General features: G+C 42.4%; 1 protein-coding gene across 2 annotated transcripts in view; it reads left to right on the top strand.

Moving 5' to 3' along the window:
* cers5 (ceramide synthase 5) overlaps positions 1 to 25,540 on the top strand; it is a 132,131-nt gene that overhangs the window by 16,884 nt on the left and 89,707 nt on the right. For both annotated transcript variants that reach the window (XM_063037017.1, XM_063037016.1), the window contains exon 2: positions 21,681 to 21,786. In XM_063037017.1, coding sequence (XP_062893087.1) covers positions 21,681 to 21,786 — 106 coding nt within the window. The remainder of the gene's footprint in view (positions 1 to 21,680; positions 21,787 to 25,540) is intronic.

Genomic DNA, 25,540 nt, shown 5'->3' with positions numbered 1-25,540 from the left:
GAAAGGGACGCGACATGTTCCCCCACCAGAGGTGCTGCCCCTCCCTGACACCCCATACACCCCTAACTTGCCCTCTCCTTGTAACTTGCCCTCCAGTCCCAGTAACATCCTGGTGAATCTTTTGTGCACCCTTTCCAGTTTCATGACATCCTTCCTATAAGCTGGGTGACCAGAGCAGAGCCCAATACTCCCTGAGTGTGATCTCTTCAATATCTTGTACAGTTATGTTCTAATGTTGTCATAACTTCAAATATGAAAAAGTTGGATTGTTAGTAATTTGCTTTGAGTAGCAATATTTGTAAAGTTGGGAATATTTGGTTAACTTTTGTATTGTAACCACTTCCAATACCAGCCATGGCTGTTTGGATAACAGCATGACCTATCCCATCTCTGAATTAAAGGTCCTGTGTTCAATTTTTCCCCAGCTATCACTTAATAACTCTGGCCTCAGCATTGCTTAGGAAGAGGAAAAATGACTAGAACTCCAGCTCCATCTTGATATCCAGTATTGTCTACTTGAGATGTACTTGTGTGGCCAAATCAAACACAATGCTGCCTTGTAGTAAATTGACTATTGTTCTGTTGAGGTTGGCATTTGCAGCCCTGTACTTGAGGTTGAGAGGAAGGAAGAAAACAGGTTAGAGATGAAACCCAGTACTGAATTGAAATAAATGCTTCCTGTTCTGTAACTACTATGTTCTGCTCTTCACAGGGTATTGGAAAAAGAACCTCCAAAAGAAGTGCAACTGAATTTTATAGCTTCATCTTGGAGGTCTGTTTGGGTATAAATGTTGATATTTGACCCAATTGTGAGCCTGAGGACTGTTTTAACTGAAGCTTGCCCCCTCTATTACTGCAAATGTAACAACTTCAATGTTACTTGTCTGTCTTGAGGATGAAATGCCAAATATTGATGAAGAACAGAGGGCACATGGGCAATACCAAACAAATCACCCTGGTCTGATTACAGATCTAACCTTGTACTGGGTAGCTCCCATCTGGCTTCCTTCTGTGGTTAAACACTGGATTTCTTTCACTGAGTGCCTCATCTAATATGTTCAGTGCTTCTGCACCAATCAGCAGAGTTAAGGGTTTTCTAGTTTAAGCTCTGTTTTAACCAGGGCCAGAAATGTAAATGGTAGTTAGACAAAGTAAAGCAGCACATGAGGTACTGTCTCAACAGGTTTTTGGTCTGCTTGCTGACACTGCAACAGGTGAAAGTTTCTGCCAGATTTGCCACTGGAAGTTTTGTGTCATTCTGCAGGAACCTCTGAGAATAGTTCTCTGCCATTGCTCTGAGGAGCTGCATTAGTTGTGCTCTCCAGGGCAAAGCTAAGGGAGTAGCTGAATAAGATGTGCTCTCCTCTTCTACCTATGGACAGAGTGAAGTGTTGTTTTTGCTCTCCAAGTTCAAACCGTTGTCTAGTTATTTCTGTGGCTTCTGCTTTGCATAGCAGTCTACGAAATAATTTTGCTCGGTGCCTGTAAGTGTCGGAGCCATGTCATGGAAAAGCTCTTTTTAAAGTGTCATACTACCTTCATGAAAATTTAATGCAGTATAAACCTTCCTCTGAACCATAAAGGACTGGGGCCAACTTTTTTTTGTCTAGTTTCAAGTACTTTTGACTGGCATCTTTCACTGCTTTGTGTTTATAAACCAAAGAGGAAGTTGTATTGTGGGAGTACCACTTTTGTTGCTCTTCTCCATGGTTCCAGTTTGCCAGTTCTGATCCCTATACTGCTTAGTCTTTATTTTAAGAGGTTGTTGACTCTGGGTGACTTTGTGCTGGGGACTGCATTGTGACAGGCCTAATCTGACTGAGCCCAGAACACAGTAATGTCAGACTGAAGCAGTAATATATTCAAGTCCGAAGTTTCTCCAATGTTCGGGGTGACTTGGAGAAATCTGGTGGGTGAAGGTTTTCCAGTGAACCCTCCTATCAGAGCTAAATTCTTGTTGGGTGGGCAGTGTTTGTGAGAAGTGCAGTATATTTGAATCTTTTTCCTAAATCTGTTTGGATCTTGTGTTGGTGACTTCACTACAAGTGATATATATCTCTGGTTTTTCAGCCAATGTGGGTAGATGACTTAAGCAGCAACATTTTAAAATCTTCTAGTTGCTATTTCCAAAAGTGGGTTCTTGCATGTGTTAGGAAGTACGTGTCAAGCTTTTGTAATGTCTGGCCTGTTCATTGAAATATTGGCCTTTACAATGCCTTGCTCTCTACTTTGGAATGAAAGCTGGAGGACCAAAGTGTGTAGTTTATGGAAGTAGTAGAAATTGGGCTGATTCTCCTTGCTCCTTGTTTTGTCGTATCAAGATGTTTTTTTTTGTCATGCAGTGGGGCCAAAAGAAAAGGAAATCTAGTTGTTTTCTTTTGATGGTTGGATGGAAACTGGCTTTAACAATAGATTGGCACTTAAGTTTTGAATTTTAAATAGTATTATGCAGGTGGGGGGAGAGGCCTTTTTAATTTACAAATGGCTGACCTTGCAACCCTGGGACTTTGTTCATCCTTGCCTGGACTAAATTTAAACTAGTCTGCTTGTATGTAAGTTGAAGTAAGTTTAAAATTCTGGTTGCTGTGAAATGTTTGCAAACTGGCAACCCTTTAGTAACTTTTTCCAACTTTACAAAGATTGCAGTGCAGAAGGAGGCCATTCACCCTGCCAGTTCTGTGAAATTGTGGAATGCAATTTTCTGGCTTAACAAGCATGGGTTGGTTTGTTTAATTACTAAGAATTGGGAAAGATTTGCAAGACCCTCAGCTGGAAAAGTTTGCCAAATTTTCAACATTAAAACCAATTGTCAGGGTCCAATTCAGCACAAGCTTGACTCTGTTTGATTTCAAGTGTATTTGAGGGGTAAAGAACACACATCTTGCTAGCATATATGGCCGTACCTTTTTATGGCTTTTAAGCATCTGTTGTCCAGCTCTGGTATCTTAAGTGATCTGATAAAGCTACTATTAGTCACATCAAAGAATGCAGGTGTAAATAAGGTTACATTATACACTGCCAAACTTGGGTGTGGCTATTGTCAGCGCTACCGAAGTCATGTTCATGATTTTGGCCAAAGGTTCGATTTTTGTCTTTGGTTCCTATTGGCTATGATCACAAACCAGGAGCTGGGCCAGGCCCTAATGGGATCCTTGGTGTACAGATTTCCCCTGCTGTTTGGCAGGGGAACAAGGTTGTGTTTGCCCAGTCTTGGACTGAATTGCCGAACATTCATGGTCTGGAATCTGATGTTAAACTCTCTCAAAGGAAGATAGTTTAGGTTGTTGGAAGCCAATCATCCCAGCTGTAGGACATCACAAGTACCTCTGGGTAGTGACATTTGACTGCTTCATCATGACTGACCCTCCATCATAACATCTGAAGTGGGATGATAACAAATGACATAATGTTCACATTCACAGTGAAGTAATCAATGTCTGCCTGCAGCAAGACTGAGGAGAGGTCTTCTCAAATATAAAGTTAACACATAAACCTCTGCCTGATTTCTACTTCCATACCTTGGCTATTGCTTTAAATATTACAGTCTCAACTGTCCTGTTGATTTGTTTGAGGATGAAATGCCAAATGCTGATCAAGAACGAAGGTTGTAGACCGTAATACTAAACTAATCATCCTGACTCGGAAAGTTGGGGGGGGGGTGGCTGTTCCAGCCCAACTGTTCTTTCAGAATATGCAGAGGACTAAGTCTAGAGTGTTTGGCTTGAGATAATTTCCCAGGCCTAAACAATGTTTCTGACATGGGTGGATATGGCAAGTAGCACCTCCAAGTGCCACATGCTGACTATTTCTAGCGAGAGAGACTCTGACCATGTACCTTTTGATGTTTAATGATATTGTCATCAAAAGTCCCCATTATCAACATCTTGGCAGGCCACCATTAGGCAGAAAGTCAACTGGACCCGCTGGGTGTTTTGTAGTCAGTGACTCTCCTCCAGAGAATCCAAGGCCTTTCAGCCATCTACAAGGCGCAAGTCAGAAGTGTGATGCAATATTCTCTATCACCCTAAATGAGTGTTGCTCCAATAACACTTGAAGGTCAATGCTATATATTCAGGATGTGGCAGTATATTTGATTAGTTCCACCATCATAAACCTTCACTCCCTCCAGCACCAGCACATGGTGGCTGCAGGGTCAACCATCAACAAATGCATTACAGTTACTCACCTAGCTCCTCCCAAATACTTGTGCTCCACTTTTCGGGTGGTTGAGGTGAGCAAGTACATAGGAATACCACACTGTGGAGCTTGGAAATAAAATACTGATCTTGTGAGCAGCTAGTCTTGCCCCAAATCCTGTAATGATTTTTTTTGTTTTTTTAAAAACAAAATCAACCTTTTGTACATTCTTCTGCCTCTTCTTCTGCCCCCCCCCCCCAATAATAACACTGAATCTAATGTCTGTGATTCCAATGAAAGCACTGACTGCTTCTGGTTAAAGCTTGCACTTTATCTGGCTAACCATATGATATGGGGGCCTATAAAGCAGTTCTGGTCAGGATTTATGCAGCTGTTAACTGTTAAAGCTGCTATAATTCTGAATTGTAATGTTAAGATCTATTTTGATCATTTTGTGGGTTATGTATGTGAGGAATTGGTAAAAGGCAGGTGGGTTATAGAATTTACTGTTGGTATTTTAGCTTTTGCTTTATAATTGGGACAAAATTATGAATTAATAGCAGTGTTATTTAAGATGAGAGGAGCTTTATATTTGTCATGTACATTGAAGCATGCAGTGAACTGCGTTGTTGACGTCAATGACAAACACAATCTGAAGGTTGAGTATGGTGCAACTGATGTTCTGAGCTGTATATATTTCAATGCAAGAAGTATGTAGGAAAGGCAGATGAGTTCATGGCATCAATCACACATGGAATTGTGATATTCTAACTATTAGTGAGACTTGGTTGCAGGAGGAGCAGGGTTGTCAGCTCAATATTACAGGGTTCTGAGGGGTGGTGTTACCAGTCAGGGAGATTGTCACTACAGTGCTCAGTCAGGGTAGACTGGAAAAACTCATCCAGTAAGGCTTTGTGTGTAACTGGTGATAAGAAAGGTATGACCACATTAATGGGCTATATTATAGACCACCTAACAGTCCTAGAGATTTAAAGGAACAAAGTTGTAGTGAGATCGTAGATTGTTGCAAGAAACATAAGGTTGTTACAGTAGGTGATTTTAACTTTCTACATGTTGACTGGGACTCCCATGCTGTAAAATGACTAGATGGGATAGTTTGTAAAATGATCAGAAAAGTTTCCTTAATCAGTATGTAGAAGTCCCAACAAGGGAGCGTGTGATACTTGATCTGCTATTAGCGAATGAGACTGGGCAGTTGATAAAGTTTGTGTAGGGGAACACTTTACATTTAGTGATCATAATGCCATTAGCTTCAAAGTAAATATGGGGGAAAATATGGGTCTGGTCCTCGGGTTGAGAATCCAAATTGGAGAAAGGCCAACTTTGATGGTATCTGAAAGGTTCTGGCAAGAGTGGATTGGGACGGGCTATTTTCTGACAGAGGTGTACTTGGTAAGTGGGAGCTCTTCAAAAGTGAAATTTTGAATGTACAAAGCTTGCATGAGCCTGTCAGAATAAAAGGTAACAATAACAAGTGCAGGGAACCTTGGTTTTCAGGAGATATTGAGGCCCTGGTTAAGAAAAAATGGAGATGGGGGAGATCTTAAATGGATTTTTTTGTATCTGTGTTTACTTGGGGAAACAGGCACAGAGTATATAGAAGTGAGGCAAAGTGGCAGTGAGGTCATGGACCCTATTCAGATTAGAGGAGGAAGTGTTTTCTGTCTTGAGGCAAATTAGGGAGGCTAAATCCCCAGGGCCTGATGAGATATTCCCTTGGACCTTGTGGGAGACAAGTGCAGAAATTGCAGGGGCCCAAGCAGAGATATTTAAATCATCCTTGGTGACAGGTAAGGTACCAGATGATTGGAGGATGGCTAATAATGTTCTGCTGTTTTAAAAAGGCTTTTAAAAATAAACCAGTAAATTATAGGCTGGTGAGCCTGACACCAGTAGTGGGAAAGTTGCTGGAAGGTAAGCTAAGGGATACAAGTACAATATTTGGATAGGCATGGACTGATTTGGTGATATTCAGCATGGCTTTGTGTGTCTTGGGTCATATGTAGCCAATCTTAGTTTTTCAAGGAAGTTAGCAGGAAAGTTGATGAAGGCAATGCAGTGGAAGTTGCCTACATGGACTTTAAGGCATTTGACAAGGGCCTGTACGGGAGGTTGGACACAAAAGTTCAGTCACTTGGGCTTCAAGATGAGATGGTAATTTGGATTAGACCATAAGATGTAGGAGCAGAATTAGGCCATTTGGCCCATTGAGTCTGCTCTGCCATTTCATCATGGCTGATCCAATTTTCCTCTTGGCCCCAATCTCCCGCATTCTCTCTGTATCCCTTCATGCCCTGACCAATCAAATCTATTAACCCTGCCTTAAATATGCATACAGACTCTACTGCCTCAGCTGCCTGTGGCAAAGAATTCCATAGATTCACCACGCTCTGGCTAAAGAAATTCCTCCTTATCTCTGTTGTAAAAGGATGCCCTTCTATTCTGAGGCTGTGTCCTCTGGTCTTGGACTCCCCGACCACAGGAAACATCCTCTTCACATCCACTCTGTTGAGACCTTTCAGCATTCAACAGGCTTCAATGAGATATCTTCCCCCCTCTCCCCCTGCCCCATTCTTCTAAATTCCAGTGAGTACAGCTCAGAGCCATCAAATGCTCCTTGTATGATGAACCTTTCAATCCCAGAATCACTTTTGTAAACCTCCTTTGAACCTCTCCGGTGCTGCTCCTTAGATAAGGGCCCAGAACTGCTTACAGTACTACATGAGGCTTCAGTGCCTTATAAAGCCTCAACATCACATCCTTACTTTTATATTCTAGCCTTTTTGAAATGAATGCTTCCATTTACCTTCCTCAACTCTGACTCAACCTGCAAATTAACCTTGAGGGAATCCTGTATGAGGACTCCCAAGTCCCTTTGTACCTGATGTTTTTGAAAGTTCTCTCAATTTAGAAAATAGTCTGCCCTTTCATTTCTTCTACCAAAATACAGGACTGACGAAGGGTCTCGGCCCGAAACGTCGACTGTACCTCTTCCTAGAGATGCTGCCTGGCCTGCTGCGTTCACCAGCAACTTTGTGTATTGCTTGAATTTCCAGCATCTGCAGAATTCCTCGTGTTTACCTCCCTAGTAATGGTAACTTCATACACTTATGACCCCTGACACTCCTGAACTTCTGGCATACTGCTAGTCTCTTCCACAGTGCAGACTGATGCAAATACTTAATCGGGTCATCCGTAATTTCCTTGTTTTTCCTTCTCTTCTCCCCCCCCCCCCGGCCCCATTACCACCCCTCCAGCATCTTCTGGTGGTATACATGAAGAAATATTTGGTATCCTCTTTAAAATTATTGGCTAGCTTACCTTCATATTCCATCTTTTCATCTGAGAGCTTGGATACATACGTGGAATTATGATGTAGTGGCCATTACAGAGACTTGGCTGGCACCAGGGCAGGAATGGATTCTCAATATTCCTGGATTTCAGTGCTTTAAAAGGAATAGAGAGGGCAGAAAAAGGGGAGGAGGGGTGGCATTACTGGTCAGGGATACTATTACAGCTACAGAAAGGGTGGGTAATGTAGCAGGATCCTCTTGAGTCAGTATGGGTGGAAGTCAGGAACAGGAAGGGAGCAGTTACTCTATTGGGGGTATTCTATAGGCCCCCTGGTAGCAGCAGAGATACAGAGGAGCAGATTGGGAGGCAGATTTTGGAAAGGTGCAAAAATAACAGGGTTGTTACCATGGGTGACTTTAACTTCCTTAATATTGATTGACACCTGATTAGTTCCAAGGGTTTCGAGGGGGCAGAGTTTGTTAAGTGTGTCCAGGATGGATTCCTGTCACAGTATGTGGACAGGCCAACTAGGGGGAATGTCATACTAGATCTAGTACTAGGTAATGAACCGGGTCAGGTCACAGATCTCTCAGTGGGTGAGCATCTGGGGGACAGTGACCACCGCTCCCTGGCCTTTAGCATTATCATGGAAAAGGATCGAATCAGAGAGGATAGGAAAATTGTTAATGGGGAAGGGCAAATTATGAGGCTAGAACTTGCGGGTGTGAATTGGGATGATGTTTTTGCAGGGAAATGTACTATGGACATGTGGTCGATGTGTAGAGATCTCTTGCAGGATGTCAGGGATAAATTTGTCCTGGTGAGGAAGATAAAGAATGGTAGGGTGAAGGAACCATGGGTGACAAGTGAGGTGGAAAATCTAGTCAGGTGGAAGAAGGCAGCATACATGAGGTTTAGGAAGCAAGGATCAGATCAGATGGGTCTATTGAGGAATATAGGGAAGCAAGAAAGGAGCTTAAGGGGCTGAGAAGAGCAAGAAGGGGGCATGAGAAGGCCTTGGCAAGTAGGGTAAAGGAAAACCCCAAGGCATTCTTCAATTATGTGAAGAAAAAAAGGATGACAGGAGTGAAGGTAGGACTGATTAGAGATAAAGATGGGAAGGTGTGCCTGGAGGCTGTGGAAGTGAGTGAGGTCCTCAATGAATACTTCTCTTCGGTATTCACCAATGAGAGGGAACTTGATGACGGTGAGGACAATATGAGTGAGGTTGATGTTCTGGGGCATGTTGATATTAAGGGAGAGGAGATGTTGGAGTTGTTAAAATACATTAGGACAGATAAGTCCCCGGGGCCTGACAGAATATTCCCCGGGCTGCTCCATGAGGCGAGGGAAGAGATTGCTGAGCCTCTGGCTAGGATCTTTATGTCCTCGTTGTCCATGGGAATGGTACCGGAGGATTGGAGGGAGGCGAATGTTGTAGTAGGGATAGTCCGGGTAATTATAGACCAGTGAGCCTTATGTCTGTGATGGGAAAGCTGTTGGAAAAGATTCTTAGAGATAGGATCTCTGGGCATTTAGAGAATCATGGTCTGATCAGGGACAGTCAACATGGCTTTGTGAAGAGAAGGTGACCAGGCATATAGATGAGGGTAGTGCAATGGATGTGATCTATATGGATTTTAGTAAGGCATTTGACGAGGTTCCACACTGTAGGTTTATTCAGAAAGTCAGAAGGCATGGGGTCCAGGGAAGTTTGGCCAGGTGGATTCAGAATTGGCTTGCTTGCAGAAGGCAGAGGGTGGTGGTGGAGGGAGTACATTCGGATTGGAGGATTGTGACTAGTGGTGTCCCACAAGGATATGTTCTGGGACCTCTACTTTTCGTGATTTTTATTAACGACCTGGATGTTGGAGTAGAAGGGTGGGTTGGCAAGTTTGCAGATGACACAAAGGTTGGTGGTGTTGTAGATAGTGTATAGGATTGTCAAAGATTGCAGAGAGACATTGATAGGATGCAGAAGTGGGCTGAGAAGTGGCAGATGGAGTTCAACCTGGAGAAGTGTGAGGTGGTACACTTTGGAAGGACAAACTCCAAGGCAGAGTAGAAAGTAAATGGCAGGATACTTGGTAGTGTGGAGGAGCAGAGAGATCTCGGGGTACATGTCCACAGATCCCTGAAAGTTGCCTCACAGGTGGATAGGGTAGTTATGAAAGCTAACACCCCATAAGCTTTCTTAAGTTGAGGGATAGAGTTTAAGAGTCGCTATGTAATGATACAGCTCTGTAAAACTCTGGTTAGGCCACACTTGGAGTACTGTGTCCAGTTCTGGTCGCCTCACTATAGGAAGGATGTGGAAACATAGAAACATAGAAAATAGGTGCAGGAGTAGGCCATTTGGCCCTTCAAGCCTGCACTGCCATTTATTATGATCATGGCTGATCATCCAACTCAGAACCCTGCACCAGCCTTCCCTCCATACCCCCTGATCCCCGTAGCCACAAGGGCCATATCTAACTCCCTCTTAAATATAGCCAATGAACTGGCCTCAACTGTTTCCTGTGGCAGAGAATTCCACAGATTCACCACTCTCTGTGTGAAGAAGTTTTTCCTAATCTCGGTCCTAAAAGGCTTCCCCTTTATCCTCAAACTATGACCCCTCATTCTGGACTTTCCCAACATCGGGAACAATCTTCCTGCATCTAGCCTGTCCAATCCCTTTAGGATTTTATACGTTTCAATCAGATCCCCCCTCAATCTTCTAAATTCCAACGAGTACAAGCCCAGTTCATCCAGTCTTTCTTCATATGAAAGTCCTGCCATCCCAAGAATCAATCTGGTGAACCTTCGTTGTACTCCCTCTATGGCAAGGATGTCTTTCCTCAGATTAGGGGACCAAAACTGCACACAATACTCCAGGTGTGGTCTCACCAAGGCCTTGTACAACTGCAGTAGTACCTCCCTGCTCCTGTACTCGAATCCTCTCGCTATAAATGCCAGCATACCATTCGCCTTTTTCACTGCCTGCTGTACCTGCATGCCCACTTTCAATGACTGGTGTATAATGACACCCAGGTCTCGTTGCACCTCCCCTTTTCCTAATCGGCCACCATTCAGATAATAATCTGTTTTCCTATTTTTGCCACCAAAGTGGATAACTTCACATTTATCCACATTAAATTGCATCTGCCATGAATTTGCCCACTCACCCAACCTATCCAAGTCACCCTGCATCCTCTTAGCATCCTCCTCACAGCTAACACTGCCGCCCAGCTTCGTGTCATCTGCAGACTTGGAGATGCTGCATTTAATTCCCTCATCCAAGTCATTAATATATATTGTAAACAACTGGGGTCCCAGCACTGAGCCTTGCGGTACCCCACTAGTCACTGCCTGCCATTCTGAAAAGGTCCCGTTTATTCCCACTCTTTGCTTCCTGTCTGCTAACCAATTCTCTATCCACATCAATACCTTACCCCCAATACCGTGTGCTTTAAGTTTGCACACTAATCTCCTGTGTGGGACCTTGTCAAAAGCCTTTTGAAAATCCAAATATACCACATCCACTGGTTCTCCCCTATCCACTCTACTAGTTACATCCTCAAAAAATTCTATCAGATTCGTCAGACATGATTTTCCTTTCACAAATCCATGCTGACTTTGTCCGATGATTTCACCGCTTTCCAAATGTGCTGTTATCACATCTTTGATAACTGACTCCAGCAGTTTCCCCACCACTGACGTTAGGCTAACCGGTCTATAATTCCCTGGTTTCTCTCTCCCTCCTTTTTCAAAAAGTGGGGTTACATTAGCCACCCTCCAATCCTCAGGAACTAGTCCAAAATCTAACGAGTTTTGAAAAATTATCACTAATGCATCCACTATTTCTTGGGCTACTTCCTTAAGCACTCTGGGATGCAGACCATCTGGCCCTGGGGACTTATCTGCCTTTAATCCCTTCAATTTACCTAACACCACTTCCCTACTAACATGTATTTCGCTCAGTTCCTCCATCTCACTGGACCCTCTGTCCCCTACTATTTCTGGAAGATTATTTATGTCGTCCTCAGTGAAGACAGAACCAAAGTAATTATTGGAAAGGGTACAGAGGAGATTTACCAGGATGCTGCCTGGTTTAGAAAGTATGCATTATGATCAGAGATTAAGGGAGCTAGGGCTTCTCCCTTTGGAGAGGAGGAGGATGAAAGGAGGCATGATAGAGGTGTACAAGATAATAAGAGGAATAGATAGAGTGGATAGCCAGCGCCTCTTCCCCATGGCACCACTGCTCAATACAAGAGGATATGGCTTTAAGGTAAGGGGTGGGAAGTTCAAGGGGGATATTAGAGGAAGGTTTTTTTACTCAGAGAGTGGTTGGTGTGTGGAATGCACTGCCTGAGTCAGTGGTGGAGGCAGATACACTAGTGAAGTTTAAGAGACTACTGGACAGGTATATGGAGGAATTTAAGGTGGGGGTTATATGGGAGGCAGGGTTTGAGGGTCAGCACAACATTGTGGGCCGAAGGGCCTGTACTGTGCTGTACTATTCTGTTCTATCTTTTTTCCCCTTTTGACTTTTGTAGTTACCTTCTGTTGGTTTTTAAAGGCTTCCTAATCATCTTAACTTCTCACTAATCTTTGCTCTATTATATGCCCTCTCTTTGGCATTTATGTTGGCTTTGACTTCCCTTGTCAGTCACAGTTGTGCCATCCTGCCTTTTAGAGTACCATTTCTTTGGGTTTTATCTATCCTGTGCCTTCCAAATTACTCCTAGAAGTCCCAACCATTGCTACTCTCTCATTCCTGCTCATGTTCCCTTCCAATCAATTTTGGCCAGCTTCTCTCTCATACCTCTGTAATTCACTTTAGTCCACTGTAATAATGATACATCTGACTTTACCTTCTCAAATTGCAGAGTGAAGACTCATATTATGATTATTGCTTCCTAAGGGTTCCTTTACCTTAAGCTCTCTAATCAATTTGGGTCCATTGCAGAACACCCAATCCAGAATAGTTGATCCCCTAGTGCAGTGGTCCCAACCACCAGGCCACAAGGAAACAATATGATTTGGTGATATGAACCGATATGAGTCAGCTGCACCTTTCCTCATTCCATCACGCCCACTGTTGAACTTGAATGAATGTGAGGTCCGCAAGAATATTGTGAATATTAAACAGGTCCACAAATGCGCAAAAGGTTGGGGACCCCTCCCCTGGTGGGCTCAACCACGAACTGCTCTAAAAAGCCATCTCATAGGCATTCTGGAAGTTTCCCTTCTTGGGATCCAGCGCCAACCTGATTTTTCCCAATCAATCTACATATTGAAATCCCCATTGACTGTCGTAACATTGCCCTTTTGACATGCTTTTCTATCTCCTGCTGTAATTTGTAGCCCAAATTTTTTTTGCTACTGTTTGGAAGTCTGTAATACAACTCCCATCAGAGCCTTTTTACCTTGCAGTTTCTTAATTCTACCCACAATGATTCTACACCTTCCGATCCTATGTCACCCCTTTCTAAGGATTTGATTTGATATATTTTTTTTTAACGAACAGCCACCCCCACCCCCTCTACCTACCAATCCTGTCCTTTCAATAAGAGTATGTATCCCCGGATGTTAAGTTCTCAGCTATATTCTTTCAGCAGCAATTCAGTGATGCCCAATGTCATACCTGCCAATCTCTTAACTGTGCTGCAAGTTCATCTACTCTATTCAGTGTACTGCATGCATTCAAATATACAGTTACAAGAAAAAGTTTGTGCACCCTTTGTAATTACCTGTTTTTCTGTATTAATTTAAAAATGTAACTTGGATGAAGATCAGACCATATTTTGAGTAATTCAGAAAACCAGATAATTTCAAAAGGTTCATAAATTTTTTTTCTTGCAAGTATAACATCTTCAGTCCAATATCCATCACCCTTTTTGATTTTGACCCCCTTTTTACATTACAACTTGTCCCATTTTCTGCAGTTTTGCCCTTTGCCCTATCAGCAGCCTCTCCACACTACCCACTGCCTCTGTTTATAAAACACCTGCCTATCCACAGCTCTCACTCCAGTTCCCGTCCTCCTTTTCCCCCCCTCCCCGCCCCAGCAAATCAAGTTAACCCTCCTGAACAGCTCTTGCAAATCTGCCCACAAGTATATTGGTTTCCCTTGGGTTCAGGTGTAGCCTGTCCCTTTTGTACATGCCATACCTTCCCCAGAAGAGATCTCAGTGATCCAGAAATCTGAAATCCTGCTCCTTGCACCATTTCCTCAGCCAAATCATCTTATTCTTGCCCTCACTGGCACATGCTACAGGCAGCAATCCAGAGATTACTACTTTAGAGGTCCTGCTTTTCAGCTTTCTAACTAGCTCCCTGAAATTTCTCTTCAGGAACTCTTCACCTTTCCTATCCATGTCATTGGTGCCAATATGTACCAAGACTTCTGACTGTTCACCCTCCCCCTTAGAATGCCATGGACCTGACCCTGGCTCCTGGAAGGCAACATACCATCTGGGTATCTCGTGTCGCGTCCACAGAATCTTTTCTATTCCTCTGACTTTGGAATCTCCTATCACTACTGCAGTTCTCTTCACTGCCTTTCTCTTCTAAAGACAGTGCCAGAGATCCAGTCAACGGTACTGATTATCAAGGGGAATGGCCCCAGGGGGTACTCTGTACTGGCAGCCCATTTCACTTTCTTCTGATTCTCCTGACAATCACCCAGTTATCTGCTTCCTGCAACGTGGAGGTGACTACCTCCCTGTAGCTCCTATCTATCACTTCCTAAGTCTCCTGTATGAGCCGAAGGTCATTGAGCTACAAGTCCCTGACATCTCCTCTGTACCTACTTCCAAGCACCTTAAAACTGTGCCCTCTCGTGTTAGCCATTTCAGCCCTGGGGAAAAAGCCTCTGACTATCCACACGATCAATGCCTCTCGTCATATACATCTCTATCAGGTCACCTCTCATCCTTCATTGCTCCAAAAAGCCAAGTTCACTCAACCTATTCTCGTAAGGCATGCTCTCCAATTCAGGCAACATCCCTGTAAATCTCCTCTGCACCTTTTCTACATCCTTCCTGTGGTGAGGTGACCATAACTGAGCACAGTACTCCAAGTGGGGTCTGACCAGGGTCCTATATAGCTGCAACATTACCTCTCGGTTCTTGAACTCAATCCCATGGTTGATGATGGCCAATGCACTGTATGCAGCCTTGACCACACAGTCAACCTGTGCAGCAGCTTTGAGTGTCCTATGTACTTGGACCCCAAGATCCCTCTGGTCCTCCACACTGTCGAGAGTCTTACCATTAATACTATATTCTGCCATCATATTTGACCTACCAAAATGAACCACCTCACACGTATCTGGGTTGAACTCCATCTGCCACTTCTCAGCCCAGTTTTGCATCCTATCGATGTCCTGCTGTGACCTCTGACAGCCATCCACACTATCCACAACACCCCCAACCTTTATTATGATGGGTATAGATAGGGTAAATGCAAGCTTTTTCCAGAGGTTGGATTTGACTGCAACTAGAGGTCATAGTTTAGGGGGAACCTGAGGGGAAATGTCTTCAGTCAGAGGATGGTGAGTGTGGAATGAGCTGCCAGATCAAGTGATGCATGCAAGCTCAAATTCAACAGTTAAGAGAAGCTTGGATAGGTACATGGATGGCAGGGGTATGGAGGGCTGTGGTCCCAGTGCAGGTCAATGGAGTGGGCAGTTTAGATGGTTCAGCGTGGACTGTATGAGCTGAAGGGCATGTTTCTGTGCTGAATGTAGCTCAAAGTATTGCCATGCTTCTGGATGTCTTTGGAAATGTGGGAGTAAACCAGAGCACCTGGAGGAAACCCACGTGGTCACAGGGTGAACTTGGGCTCCTTGCAGAAACCAATGGGAATTGAATTCTGATTGTTGTAAAGTGTCATGCGAACCACTTTGGTGCCATGCTGCAGTGCCACAGTTCTCTGTGGTTGCCACATGCAATTTTATTTTCAACTGTTGAATAATCTTTTGCTTGGTTTTAAGGTGTATTGTTGTCATGGTAAATGCTTCTTTCCATTTTAATGTAATGTAATTACACTCTTCCAAGAAGTATGAATGGTTCAGCATGACAAATATTCTCTGGGGTGGTTCTATTGTCTTAAGCTGAGGGAAAAGCTCTGTTTTGGAATTAATTGATTTTTTTTTCTCTCTCTATAAATTGCTATATTCTATAATCAGACTGTGGAGGCCGAAGGAACTCTGGTGTGATTCTTTTCTGTGCTGAGTTAACTGATCAGTGCATCACCAGGTCTGTGGTAGATGTTGTGTAATCTTAAATTTTGCCTCTTTACTCATGGAAACTTGCACAAAGAGGTGAGGACTCTTGAAACTCTCTAATAGGGTATTTTAACAAGCAACTTGAGACACATGTAGTTTTAATTCTATATAAGATTCTCTTTAGTACACTGTCAGCCCTGTTCATCATTGAAAATAGTGTTCCAAACTCTTGAGTTTGCAACTTTAATTGCCAAAGTATTGTTTGCTCTTTTTTTTTCGCCTCAAGTTTTGTGAACTCCTTACCAGATAGAGCTTCAGTGTCATGGAATCTTTTTCACCAACTCTGGAATGCTGTGAAGGGTTGTACCTCTGAGAGTGCATTGCTCCCTTGGTACTTTTCAGATGTGTTGTGGAGGGGTGTGGTTGTTTGCTTGGAGCAACGGGAAATTCAACAATGGGGAAGACAGATGAGCAAATGTTACATACCTCTGGGAACCTTGCCACACTTGGGAATGGGATAGAATAGTGCTTCTTTCTCCACCCCCACCCCCACCACCATGATTACCTTGGATGGAGTTATTTGCTAGAGAATTTGGTGTGTACACCAATAACATGCAGTTTTTTTTTACAGACTATTTATTTATGGTAACTTCATAGGCCAGTGAGTTTGATGTAGGTACAGTGCTATGACATCTTGGAAACTGAACAATGGTGTTCCAGTTTGTCACTGGATGTAAAATTATTTCTTTTGGTTGGAAGAATAGACTTGTGTAGTTGAAGTTGCGAAGCCTGCTAGCAGTGCAATGCTGCATCTGTGGAATGTTGAGTGGTCTGCTTATGAATCACACTAGATTCCTGTGTGTGAGTAGTCCCTTCTCCACCTGGAAGAGTTTTGACTGTTTGTCACTTTGTTAGGTCCTAGATGAGAAAGTTCATGTTGGCCTTTTTTTTGTTAAGATGGTTACAACGGATCTAGCATCTGAACCCCCTTCCTATAGATGCAACCCATATGTCTGTTTTGTCTGCCTTTCAAGAATTGGTGTCTGGTGGATTGAGCAAATAGGACATCTGGAAAGATGCATTGAAAACTTGTCAGCTAAGGCATGCAGTACAAGTGCAGGGAGATCATGCTAGAGCTGTATGAAACACCTGCCAAGTCACAAATTAGATGAAACCACTGTTGTAGTCACAACATCACAAAGATGGGATGGTATGAGACAGTGCTTAGTAGATTTACAAGGATGATTCCAGGGCTTTAGAGGTGCGCAGTTCCATGGAGTGATCTGGGTAGGTTGGACCAACTTGTTTATCTTGCCTATACTCTTCATTGCAACAAAACATTTTTCTTACACTTGTGCACAATCCCTTTTTGCAATTAGATCAACATTATATTTGCCTTTCTAATTGTTAACTCCCATATGCTAATGAAGTGAACTGCATTTTAAGTTAATTTGTTCAATTGCTTTAAAATGAGAATGTAAGTCCCATTAATAACAGATTATTCAGCCCTTCTTGCTTGCTCTGCCATTCAAAGTGGCTGATCTTTTACTACTTTGCTGCACTGACCCATATACCTTTCCTTTAATTTCCAATAATATCTGTTTTGAATATACTAGTGAGCTTTTTTCCCCAGTTAATTTTTTTTTTGGTTTTTGAAACATGCGCTGTGTACTTTTAATACAAACGTTTGTAGAAAGGAGAATTCTCACTGGTGGTGTTGTGTCCAGGACTGCAGTGAGTCACAGTGGACCAGATTTGTTTCTGTTCTGCAGAGAAGGTAGTCTGCTGTCCTTGGTGTGTCTTTTGAGACTCCAGTCACTCTCAATCTAGATCCATTTTAACTATCCCTTTTGAACAAAAAGCAGGCTTGGTAAGAGTGGATTTTTTTTTTTTTGGGAGGTGAACAGTAACTGTCAGCCTTGCTAGTGATTCCACAGTTGTGAATTAATGTATCTGTGACCAGAGTCACCTATGTGATCCAGTGGGCTGTGTCTTTAATTGAGTGAGGTTTATGATTGGGAAGGAGGGTGAATCTTGTGCTAATCAGGCATCAAGGCAAAAGGAGAGATTACGTCACATTTCTTTCAAAATTTTCCCTTAAGGAATGGGAATGTCTTAGTAATTTTTTTTTCCCCCTGTGGCAGTTATTGGTTCACAAAAAAAAATCTAGTCACTGACTGCTTTCCCTGAATTTTCTGTGATAACTTAAGTTTACATCTACCATACAAGCACCTCAACTACAGATGTTCAAGAGTTGTGGTAAGGTGGGCAGTAAGATGGTGGCGTTTTCAGAATTGAGTAATTCTAAAAATTACTCCTGGATAGTCACTGTTGACCAGGCATTTACCCCATGGCTGCAATTGTACCAGTGGGTGCCATTAGTTCCCGGTTATTCTGATAGCAAGTGCTGGCCCTTTATCAAACTTGTAAATTCCTCAGTGAATTCAATGAGTGCAACATAAATCAAGCCCAGATTGCATGCGTAGGCAAGGTGGTTGGGTATTGATTAAAGTAGTAATCTTGGGGTACTGATACATCAGCTTGTTTATGGTATTCCAAACATTAGCTTTTGCAAGTAAGGATTATGATCTGTACTAAATTGTATGTATTGAAAGTTTAAATGTATGCCAACATTTTAAGGTATTTTAAATAGAAGACTGTAATAAAGATTACAGTCTTCTATTTAAAGTAGAAGATTGTAAGGCTCTTGTATATGGTTCACTTTGACACTTTTTTTAAATCCTTTTTTCTAAGCCTTGGAGAACAGTTTGGATAGGAATGCATCTTATAAATCTATATCAGACAGGGAATGTTTTCTTCATTTGGAGAGCAGCAAGTTTTGTGATAAGGAAAAATAAACCTTGCATGTAAATACTCCCATGAAGCTGATCTTTGCCCTCCAGCAGCTCAAACCTGTTTACCACACGACTGAAACTGGAGTTTACAATTTCAGAAATGCGGTCTTGTGTAGCATGTGTGAACCTGTGCTTTTCCTATGGGGAAATTATTCTTCGATTCTGACATTGGCTTATCCCAGCAATCCCTATATTGTTTAGACAGCTGCTCTTTTGTTAGCAGATACATTTTGCTAGCAGCTCTTTAACTTGGCAGTGTGCCACAGAGCAATGATTGGATTTGGTTTGGTGGGCACTGACTGCCCTTCAATAATGCCTCACTGATAGCTATCCCTCTGGAATGACCTGTATCTTTTTGATCTCTTCCTTGCATGACATGCGTATGTTGTAGCATGAGTTAAGACACATTTTGAAACTACTGTTGAATAGTTCCTGATTCCAGGGCATAAAGTCTGCAAAATAAATTTGAAATGGTGGTAGCAGACCAAAGGGGTAATAGTTTGCAGCTGCACAGGCCATTTAGGTAACCAACAATCTGCAGGCATATAAAGCAAATGAATTCTCTGTTTAATTTACACCCATGGCCATTTAACAAAAAGCAAAATGATTATTCTGTATAGGATACCTAATTTGGGTGTACCAGGATGTTAGATTATAGAAAGGATAGAAAAGCATTTGGAGAAGGAACAGTGCAAATGCAAGGGATAACGGACTATAATTACGGACATTTAGTATCTTGTTCTCTTTGAGCAGGTTGAAAGCTGACCCTTTTTAAAGGACACTTGTACAGTAAGGTAATGGGTGGTTGGTGACAATACTCTGCTTGTAAAAGAAAAATATTGGAGTTCATGATGATAATGGAGTTAAAGGGGAGGAAAGAATATTCAGTAGGTAGAATGTTGAAATCTTCACCCTGGTCACTCTTGACTTTATCTTTTAGAAAGGAACTGTAGTTTGAAACAAATTGTGCAATCAATTTTTAATTTAAAACTTCACATCTAAAATGCTAAATTTCCCTGGTTGCTATTATGAAATTCCTATTTGATTCCTTCTGCTTTTGCTAGTTTGTTGGGTATAGTGATTAAGTGTGTGTTTCAGGATTGGGCTAAACATCCAGTTGGGAGGGGGTGAAATCCTTTGGGGCAGGACTATGGTCAAGTGAATACCAGTTAGTTTGTTTTTTCTCCCTTCATGCTCAAGTGCTGTCCAATTCTGAGAGTGACATTTACATTTCTGGCTGACTACCCACTCTACAACATCTGCATGGCTCTGAGAGAGCAAGCCCACCATGCCTACCCCCTCCATTTTATGTTGCTAAACCAAACTCACAATTTTTCAAGAATAAGTTTTAAATCCTCACTAAGAATTGCTTTCACATTGGATTATTTTGATTTGATTCCTGACTTTCTAGACTTTTATTTCTATTGCACTTATCACAACCACCTGACATCTCAAATGCTTCACAGCCAGAATGGACTAGTTGGGCCAAATGTCCTGTTAATGTGTAAACCAATAATGTAGTTTTTTTAAGTATAGCTATTGTTGTAATGCAGTATATTTTCTGCTCGCCTTTTTGACTAATGTTCTGCGATCTTCAGTGATAAGAGTGCTGATGGAGCTTCAGTTTAACAGATGGTTACTGTTCCACCTACTGAATACCTGCCTTCAAGAACCCAAACTAAACCAGGTCATCCATCAATTTATTGGATAGGTCTTGGGTAGTAGGTGAGTCTTGCTGCAGGATAGCCATTTAATAAATCCAAATGGGGAATGCAGCAGAGACTTGTCCAGAAGAACTCGCAAGAAATGGTTGAAATAAATGGCACCAGATTCCTTCAAGTGGAAGATGGATAAAGATCTGAAGAAGAATAAACTTGGGAAGTTCATGAGGAAACATTAGTATAGATCATTTGGGCCAAATGGCCTGTTCTGTGCTGTCAATCCCATGCTTAATTATTCTGGTGTGCAGCCGTTTTAATGAATGCATTGAGATCAGACTGTCTTGTGCACATGTGTAATACACATTTGTCTTTTTGTTGTTGTTACCAGTAGTAATGACACCCACTCAGTGCATTTTAAGTTTGGACTTTGATAAAGTGATGCAGTCTTTGCATAAAGCAGCTTTTGTTTGATACTGGACACTCTTCAAATGTGGTTCTGGTGAAAAGAACACTGCTGAGTAATACCATGGAGCCAAGCCCTCTAAAGTGAAGATGCTGTCAAGCTCTGTGACTATGTCGCCCACTCCTGCTGACAAGTTTGCACAGACCCAATTTCCTATCCATTGCTAAAACTAGACTAGATACAGTTGTTTCACTGTTAAAATTGCCATTGCATGCTTCCATGTAGAACACACAGCAGTTTTGTGAGGATATATTCTATCAACATGCCAGCACTGCACTTGCCTGAGCCAATTGCCCTAATTTTTTTTTTAAAAAACTTTTTTTGTGGGGAAAAGTTGGCAAAGCAGCTTCAATTATTAAGCAACAGCTTGCATTGATCTACTGTCCTCAAAATAATTAACATGGGCAGCGAACAAACATTTTGGCACTAGGTTGCATTAGGAGGTATTGAAGCAAGTGACCAAAGCTTGGTCAGAGGTGGGGCTGGAGAAGGAGTGAAAAGAAAGGAGAATTAGTCATGGCCTGCAACTCCTGATCTCCCTATCAGATGCGGCAAGATGGCTATGGTCTCTGAACACTGAAATACTTTAAATTTCACATTTCCTCACAGTTTTTGCACTATTTTTAGAACTGGAAGGATTTTTCTTTCATCCGTTCTGGTTTTATTCCCTGGCTAGTCAATGCTTTATTCATTCTCCTGCATTGCATACAGTTAACTGATCACTTCCCATTTGATGAGACAGATTTTCAATGCAGTTTTTCAATTGATTTCCAGGGAGAAATTGGATAAAGAACTGATTCTGCTATCTTTTCTGGCTTGTACAATATCAACTTCAGCAAAGTATTTGCATCATTTAATTATATTGCTTATGATGAAGAGTTGTATAGCACAAATGGGTCATTTGGCTCACCACCCTGATCTTGTAATCTGGATGTTTGTTGAAGAATTAGCAAGATGCCTGAATCTTTGCAGCTTTAATTCACAACAAATATGGCTTGAGTAAACCAGTACACTTTTTTTTATTCAAACAGGTTTATTGCCAAACCATGTGCCTTGACCCTTAGAATCCAAGCAAATGGACCACGCAGAGCACAGCCCAATGCTATTCTAGAGAAAGTCTTTACGTCAATTACAAAGGTGGGTGCTGTTTTCGTGAGACTTTTTGGTTTTTGCTTTGTCTTTTTTTTTAAGAAAAAGTCTACTGTTTATATCCTTTCTTGCCCAGTTTGCTTCCCAGCTCTGATCAGGTAAGTGGTGATTGCCAGATGTTTGCTGATCATAACTTTGCCCTGGCTTCCAGTAGCTCTGAGTAGTAGGGTGATGTCCTATATTACGGCTTTTGCTTGTCACCTGCCTTGCTTTTCTGAATATGTGAGTGAAATGTCAGCTTGCATTAATCAAATCACACTGCATGAGGTATGTCTGGATTTGACTGGGAAAAGGGCTTTGACCAATGGCCAATCCAGACATTGGTAGTTTTGAGAGGAAGGGGACTTCAATCAGGTCCACAACCTAAGTACAAAAGACTGCAGCAGGTCAGTACATCGATGGGGGGGGGAAACAAAAGAAGCAAGCTTTGACTAGTGACCAATTGGCCTTTGTAATTGATTAGCAAGAGCAAATTAAAGGAAGGCGAGGACAAGCACAGTGGCTGTTGTCAGTGGTGATCTTGAGGCTTTAGCTCTTCAAGGCTTCAGTCAGAAAGCAGAAAAAGAAAAGCTCAAGTTTTTTTTCCTTCCCTCCTTTATATCTGATCAGCTAAGATGGTAGAGACTTCAAGCAGGATAGTGAATGCTCCTTTTGCTGGATGTGGGAAGGCAGGGAGACCTCCAGTTTCCCTGATGACTGCAACTGAGAGAAGTACATCCAGCTGCAGCTTCTGACAATCTGTGTTAAGGAGTTGGAGCTGGAATTGAATGAACTCCGGATTATTTGGGAGGCTGAGGGGGTGATAGATAATTACACCCAAGGTGCAGGACACAGGAGACTGGGTGACAGTCAGGAAGGGGAAAGGGGTTAAGGAGTTGGTGTAGAGTACCCCTGTGGCCATCTCCCTCAACAGGTATATCACTTGATATACTGGGGGGAGGGGGGGGGAATGACCTAACAGGAAAGTCAGTGGTCTGGTCTCTGGCACTGAGTCTGCCTCTGTGACTCATAAGGGAAGGGGTGGAAGGAGCAAATAAGCATGCTGTGATGATGGGGGATTTGTTAGTTTGGGGAACATGCAGGAGGTTCTGTGAGTGAGAACAAGATTCCTGAATGGTATGTTGCCTACTGGTTGTCAGGGTTTAAGATATCTCTGATAAAGTTCTCATCATTCTCGAGTGGGTGGATGAACAGCCTGAAGTCATGGTCTGTGTAAGTACCAATGACGTGGGTAGGACAAGTGATAAGGTTCTGCATAGGGAGTTCAGCGAGTTAGGTGCTATGTTAAAGGGCCGACCTTCAGGAATATTCTAAAGGCAAGATGACAAAACCTTGTCAAAGCCAACATACAAAGCCAAAGAGCATAAATAGAGCAAAAATTACTGGGAAGTTAGAGAATTGGGAAGCTTTTAAAATCTAGCAGAAGGCATCAAAATTCATTAAGAAGTTAAAGATTGAAATGCAAAAGTAAGCTAGCCAATAAGAGACTACCAAAAGTTTCTTCAGATACAAAGTGTAAAAGAGAGGTGAGAGTGGATATTGGACTGCTGGAAAATGATGCTGGAGAGGTAGTAATGGGGGACAAGGAAATGGTAGACAAACTGAATAAGTATTTTGCATCAGTCTTCACTGAAAGACTAGCAGTATGATGTAAGTTTCAGGGGTCATGAAGTGTGTAAAGTTACCATAACTAGAGAGAAGGTTGTTGGGGAAACTAAAAGGTTTGAAGGTAGATGAGTCACCTGGACCAGATTGCGTACACCCGAGGACTCTGAAAGAGGTGGCTGAAGAGATTGTGGAGACATTAGGAATGATCTTTCAAGAATCACTCTATTCTGGAATGGTTCTAGAAGACTGGAAATGTGCAAATGTTACTCCACTCTTCAAGAAGGAAGAGAGATAGAAGAAAGGAAACTGTAGGCCAGTTAGTCTGACCTCAGTGGTTGGGAAAATGTTGGAGTCTATTACTAAGGATGAGGTCTCAGGGTACATGGAGGCACAAGATAAAATAGGCTGTCATCAGCATGGTTTCCTCAAGGGAAAATCTTGCCTGATTAATCTTGGAATTCATTAAATAAATGACAAGCAGGATAGACAAAGGATAATTGGTTGATGTTGTGTACTTGGATTTCTAGAAGGCCTTTGACAAGGTACCACACAAGATACAAGCCCATGATATTACAGGAAAGATTCTAGTATGGGTAAAGCTGTGGATGATTGGCAGGAGGCGAAGTGGGAATAAAGGGAGCCTTTTCTGACTGGCTGCCAGTGACTTAGTGGTGTTTCACAGGGGTCTGTATTAGAACTGCTTTTTGTGTTTTATGTCTATGATCTGGATGATGGAATTAATGGCTTTCTTGCAAAGATAAGAAGATAGATGGAGGGGCAGGTAGTTTTGAGGAAGTGGAGGACACAAAAAGTCTTGGATGGATCTGGAGAATGGGCAAAGAAGTGGCAGATGGAATACCGTGTCGGGAAGTGTATGGTCATGCACTTTGGTAGAAGAAATGAAAAGGTTGACTGTTTTCTAAATGGAGAGAAAATTTAAAAAAACTGAGGTTCAAAGGGACTTGAGAGTTCTCGTGCAGGATTCCCCAAAAAGTTAATTTGCAGGTTGAGTCTGTGGTGAGGAAAGCAAATGCAATGTTAGCAATCATTTCAAGAGGACTAGAATATAAAAGCAAGGATGTATTGTTGAGACTTTACAAAGTACTGATGAGGCCTCACTTGAAGTACTGTGATCAGTTTTGGGCCCCTTTGTGCTGAAACTGGAGAGGGTTCAAAGGAGGTAAACAAAAATGATTCCAGGATTGAATGGCTTGTCATATGAAGAGTGTTTGATGGCTCTGGGCCTGTATTTGCTGGAATACAGAAGAATGGGGAGTGACCTCATTGAAACCTATTGAATGGTGAAAGGCCTTGGTAGAATGGATGTGGAGGGGATGTTTCCTATGGTAGGGGAGTCTAAGACCAGAGGACATAGACCCAGAATAGAGGGGCGTTGTTTTAAAACGGAGCAGAGGAGGCAATTCTTTAGCCAAGAAGTGGTGACTCTGTGGAATTGCTTGCCACAGGCAGCTGTGGAGGCCAAATCATTGGGTATATTTAAGGAAGAGGTTGGTGATTCTTGATTGATCAGGGCATGAAGGGGTACAGGATGAAGGCAGGAGATTGAGGCTGAGAGGAAAATTGGATCAGCCATGATGAAATGGCAAGCAGACTCAATAGGCCAATTGGCCTAATTGTGCTCAAAAAAGTTTGAATGAAATGATCATTTAGTTTCTTGATGACCCTCCAAATGTTAATTGTTTTCTGCTTCGATTTGTTCTGAGATATGGATATCACTGGGAAGGCTAACAGTTAATGCCTTGAAGTTGGTGTAAGCTGCTGCTTTGTACAATAATGCTTAGTGAAAGTGCCACTAGTGAGGGAGTTTCAAGATTTGGACCTGGTGACAGTGATTGTTTCCAAGTCAGCAAGGTGTGTGACTCGGAGGGGGTGGTGTTCCCATGTGCCTGTTGTCCTTGGTGGCAGAGGTCATAAGTTGGGGAGGTGCTGTTGGAGGTGAATAACTGTGTTGCATTTAGCAGACAGTGCACACTGCTACTTCTATGCTGGACATGGGGAGAGAGAGAATGTGTTTAGTGTGGTGGATGCCCTGCTGATGACAAATTTCTTGAGTACAGTTGGAACAGTTTTCAAAGGAAGTGGAAGTTACTATGTCATGTATTTGATTTGTTCC

Source organism: Mobula hypostoma, chromosome X1 (assembly GCF_963921235.1).
Source record: "Mobula hypostoma chromosome X1, sMobHyp1.1, whole genome shotgun sequence".
Classification (NCBI taxonomy): Eukaryota; Metazoa; Chordata; class Chondrichthyes; order Myliobatiformes; family Myliobatidae; genus Mobula; species Mobula hypostoma.
Note: the sequence above shows the minus strand (reverse complement) of the source record. Positions and strands in the feature narration are given on the sequence as shown.